At 54.0% G+C, this 5,000-nt stretch overlaps 1 protein-coding gene across 1 annotated transcript in view; it reads right to left on the bottom strand.

Annotated features, from left to right (window-relative positions):
- Window positions 1-2,013: 2,013 nt before the first annotated feature.
- The window catches only part of LOC125037887, a 76,349-nt gene continuing 73,362 nt past the window's right edge, over window positions 2,014-5,000 (bottom strand). The window contains exon 9 of the mRNA XM_047631125.1: window positions 2,014-4,444. Coding sequence (XP_047487081.1) covers window positions 2,014-4,444 — 2,431 coding nt within the window. The remainder of the gene's footprint in view (window positions 4,445-5,000) is intronic.

The raw sequence follows: 5,000 nt of genomic DNA, 5'->3' as shown, positions 1-5,000 counted from the left end.
ATTGTCATTTCTTATTGTGGTGATTTTGTGAAATACTGCATGTGTTTTTGTCTTCTTTTGGAAGTCTACACTAGAGCATAATTATCATTGTAAAAATTATCAAATTAACTAATGAATATCAAGTAAAAATCAATCTTAGTCTACACACTTACCATACAATTCTCATTTTCTTCGTTGATAATGAGTACAAACATCCCATATTAAAAAAGTATCAATGAAAACAAAGATCACAACATCTCATTGGAACAAGAACAATCAAATACATCACAACAATAACCAGAAAAAAATGCTGCAGTATCCCTTATCATCATAATGAAAATCCTTCGTAATCTTAACATGGAAAACGGCCAATTACAGCATTCACCAGTCCACACGTCCATCAAGTTTTCCCTTCATCACTGACGCGCGCACTCCTGGCTTGGTGCACTGAGAGCGATCTTACTTTATTGCTTTGAATTCAATCCCAATCCAGTTAAGTACACAAATCCAAAGGAGACACTGATAATCCATTTTCACACGTAAAACAATTGCAACACCTTCAAATATCGTCAACATGAATGATTCAGACACAGTAGCTAACAAGTGTTACCTAGAAACATTGGCACGTAAGGTTCACATCGAGCTTTTTCACTCTCTCCCTTTGTACATAATGATAAAGAAAACGACAGGCTGCCCTGGGAGTCCTCACCCCAAAATTGTTCGCTTACCATAATCTCAATACTCTCAGAATCAGCACAACTCACAGTTGAGAAAAACTAGTGAAAGAAACGTATTAGAAAAAATGTTTAACAGCAAAATATATACTTTTTCTCTTTCTCATTCCCATCTCTACAACCTTTGGTTCAAACAACAGTCCCAGGGTCCTGTGAAATGCGACCACCGCACGGAAGGCTTGGCCTCCTCGCGCCGCGTCTTGGCACGAAATTGAAAATAAGGATGCAGTGGGTGCCATTTTAGGAGGGTGGGTGAGTCCTCCTCACACCAGCCACTGAGGGCCGTGGTGGCTTTCGGGAGGCATTAGCCCACACAGGTCAGTCATCACCCCGCCTCTTGAGTGACTCAGCTCAACGCCTGGCTCTGCTCGGGGCACAAACATGGCCTATGCAATAACCAGGCTTCGTTTCACATTGCATATATATTGCATTTGCATATGTAATGGTTGAGTGCATAGGAGGAGTGTATCAGCAATTCAACTTGTCCACTGCTCGGTGGCCAACCAGGCCCACACGGGTCATGCCTCTCAAATCACTGGAAAGAACTCCATAAAACAGCACTCCCTGAGTTGGAAGAGGCAATCATGTATACACGATTAAAGTTGGGGTCACAACTAAGTTAAAAATGTATCCAAAAAGTAATAGAAAACTTGTGACCCTAGACACAAAACATGAGGAAGTTACAGGCCCTCTGAGAGACGTTAATCGTCGTTCTGTTCATCCAGAAGCCAAAAGGGCAACCGTCTTACAAAGGGCAGCCCCCACACCACGAAGGAGGAAAAACAGGGAAGACAATGTAGGTGATCGAGAGGAGGGAGGGTGTGTCAATCACATATACAAGAGAGTATTTACCCATAGGATATAAAAAAGCACAACTCGTCAGTTGTAGTCAAGTTGATATCACGGTTAGTAAAAACCTTTGAGTTATCAGTATTGATGAATTGAGCTTATAAATTATGAAATCAGTCCTTTGAATGTGAAATGCCCACAATAAACGACAGTACTTAAAAATTACTGAGTAAAAAATTGCCATGGGAATGTCGGGCCTTCGGTGAGGTATTCCCCAGTCGTTGTGAAATATACATGAAGAAGTAGCATGAACAATCCCAGTACTGATTAGGTAGTTCTTCACCCGGTAGCTAACAAAGGCTTATCGTAAATCGTTGAAACAGTACTAGGAGTAGTAATTTGAGGAGGTGGAAGAGGAGGAGGAAGGAGGGTTGACGTCGAGGTATTCTGAGTCAACCAAAAAGATTTGAGATCTGTCTGGGGAATGGGTGGGGGGAGGAGAAAGCCGAGGTCAGTAATACTGGTAGTGGTACGAGGGAGGCGGGGAAGAGTGGTGCTGGTGCCTGGGGTACGGTGACGAAGGATACTGGTTATAGGGAGACGAGGATCTCTCCTTGCTGAGCTGGGGGCCGGGGGTGAGAGGGGGGCCAGGCGTGCTGGGCTGCAGGGGGATGGCACCACTCGTCACGAACAGCTCCCCGTGGGTGTGCGTGGTGAACGAGGGCGACAGCTCCGATCTTGGTATTGGAGACATTTGGCGCGAGGTTAGCAACGGAGAGTGAGACGAGGGGGCCACGATGCGGCTGATGGGGGGGAGGGGGTTAGCCGTAGGAGAGAGAGGGGGGCTCCCGACCCCTCCCCGCTCCACCATACCCAGACTCACGAGCGGAGACATCTGACCATGGGGAGACAGCTGGGAGTACGGAGGCAATTGGGTGTGGGGAGACAGCTGGTTATTGGGGGAGAGCTGGTTGTGGGGCGATAACTGATTATTCGGGGACAGTTGGTTGTGAGGCGAGAGCTGGTTGTGAGGAGATAACTGATTGTGAGGAGATAACTGTGAGGGAGATGAAATGGTCCTGGTCACGGGGGGGCCGTGGAGGGGGGAATTCGCTCTGTGCAACTCAGGGTCGTGTCTGGGCAGCGTGAGGTCGAGGGAATGGCGATCGTCGTGGTGGGAATCAGCCACATACACCGTGGTGCACACCGTGCCTGGTCTCAGGGCGTCGCTCGTGTACGTCAGGGTGCGGCCCGTCATGCTGAGGTCCATCGTGTGAGAGGGGACGCGCTCGAGCTCGTACAGCTGCGTCCTCCCGGACTGGTGACTGACTTCCCCGTGGTACCTCTGCTGCAGACTGGCCAGGTCGGCGGGGCGGATGAAGAGGTTTCCGCGCGACATGTCCACGCACTGGTCCACAGGCAGAGGCGAGCGCATTCCGTCCGAACTCGCGGGATACGAGCGGAGCGCGTCGGGAGTGGGACTCGGGGACAGGTACGGCGACCTCGGGGGTTCCGGCGAGCGCAGGGCGGCTAGCCCCCGGAAGTCGTGGGGCTGGAGCTCGGGCAGCGGCAGCTGATCCGCCAGGTGGTCGTTCCGAGGTGACAGCTGCCCGCTCTCACCCATGGGGTCCAGCCCCATAGAAGCCTCGGAGTCGTCGAGCTGGCCGGCCAGGCAGTGCTCCTGGCTCACGGGGGTCAGCTCGGCGTGGCGGTAGTGCTTGTAGCTCATGTCGAGGCCCACCGACAGGGAGGACAGCGACACCGGGAGGCCCTGGGTCACGGGCAGCTGGTCCAGCACGTGCAGCGTTGGCTCGAGACCTCCGCTTGAACTCAGAGGCGTGGGCGGGGCCATGGGCGTTCCTGGATCCACGGGCGTTGCGGGCGTGGGTGGTGGCAACTCGTCGGATTTGACAAGGGCGAGATTGTGGGCGTGGTCCGAGTGTTGTATGTGGTGGTGGGAATGGTGCAGGTCGTCGTTGACGGAGGTGGGTGGGAGATGGTCGAGAGCGGCGTGCAGATTGTCTTGCAGGTCGTGGCTGAGCTGGTCGTGCAGGTCTCGGGAGCCTATCGTCTCGTGCACGACCATCACTTCCGGGAGGTCTCGGGGGTCGTACTCTCGCTCCAGTGTGTACTCGAGGTGCGCCCGCTCGTCGTCGGCGGCGCTGGTCGTGTACTTGATGTGCGTGGCGAGGGCGGCGTCGTGCGGCAGAATCTGCTCGATGGACGTGACGACCGTCGCGGGCGGCAGCGGCGAGTACCGGCCGCTGTAGCCCAGCAGGCGGTCGTGGCTGCCGATGTTGCGGCTGTCCATCTTCATGTTCTGCTCGGCCACGTTGAGCGCCGCCTCCACCAGCAGGGAGGCGGTCGACTCGCGCCGGTACAGCTTGTCCTCGCCACCGCACTCCTCGTCCTTCTTCCTCTTCTGCAGCAGGTCCTCCTCCAGCTTGTCGTCGAAGTCGTACACGTCCCTGTCGTTGTAGTCGCGGTCGGGCATGTCCATGGGGTCGCCGAGCCACTTGCGGGAGCCCTTGCTCACCAGCCGGGTGGCGGCGGCGTACTTGGTCACGTAGCCGTGCAACGTCGCGGCGGGAGGCAGCTTGGCGGCCGCGGCGAGGAGGAGGTCGGCGCGCGATGTGGGAGGCCCCTCCGTGGGCGTGAGCGGCGCGAGGGGCGGGTCGGAACTCTGGGACGAGTCCTCGGGAGCTGGCGGTTCGGTGGGCGTGGGCGTGCTGGGTTCGGGCTGCTCGGGCTCAGAACGGGGCTCGGGCGCGGCCTTCCTCGACGGGTCGTTGACGAGGCCGCCCGAGTACGAGTCGAAGGTGTACGGGATGCAGCGCTCGATCTTGGGCATGTTGTCGCCCGAGTAACCGTGCACCTTCTTGTAGTGGAACTGCAGGCATTGCTTCGTGGTGAAGGCCGCGTTGCAACTGGTCTCGATGCACCTGCAACATGGCGGAGGTCTTAGGCAAGAGGAAGAGTTTAGTAAGGAGAGTAATAGCGTGCAAGGAAGGAAACTGCTGCAAGCAAATTTTAGGATATTGTTTCTGTTACTCTTTTGCTGCTGTTTTGCCAGTTCATATACACACAACCAGGTATACACAAATATACACGGGTAAACATTCATACACTTTCATGCACCAATCGTCTGCCCACTCACCCATACACCCACATCCAAATCCACATCCACGAAATTATTCCTCCATTCACCCACACATCGACATCCACAAATCTACTCTTCCACTCAACTACACATCCAAATCCACATACAGGAAAACTACCCTTCGATTCACACACACACATCCACATCCACGAAACTCCTCCCTACTCCCTCCTCTCCTCCTCCACATCCACATCCACATCCACGAAACTCCTCCCTACTCCCTCCTTCTCCTCCTCCACATCCACATCCACATCCACGAAACTCCTCCCTACTCCCTCCTCCTCCTCCTCCACATCCACACATCCACATCAACATCCACTCCCACGAACAAGCCACAC

The sequence above is a fragment of the Penaeus chinensis genome, chromosome 24 (assembly GCF_019202785.1).
Source record: "Penaeus chinensis breed Huanghai No. 1 chromosome 24, ASM1920278v2, whole genome shotgun sequence".
NCBI lineage: Eukaryota > Metazoa > Arthropoda > Malacostraca > Decapoda > Penaeidae > Penaeus > Penaeus chinensis.
Note: the sequence above shows the minus strand (reverse complement) of the source record. Positions and strands in the feature narration are given on the sequence as shown.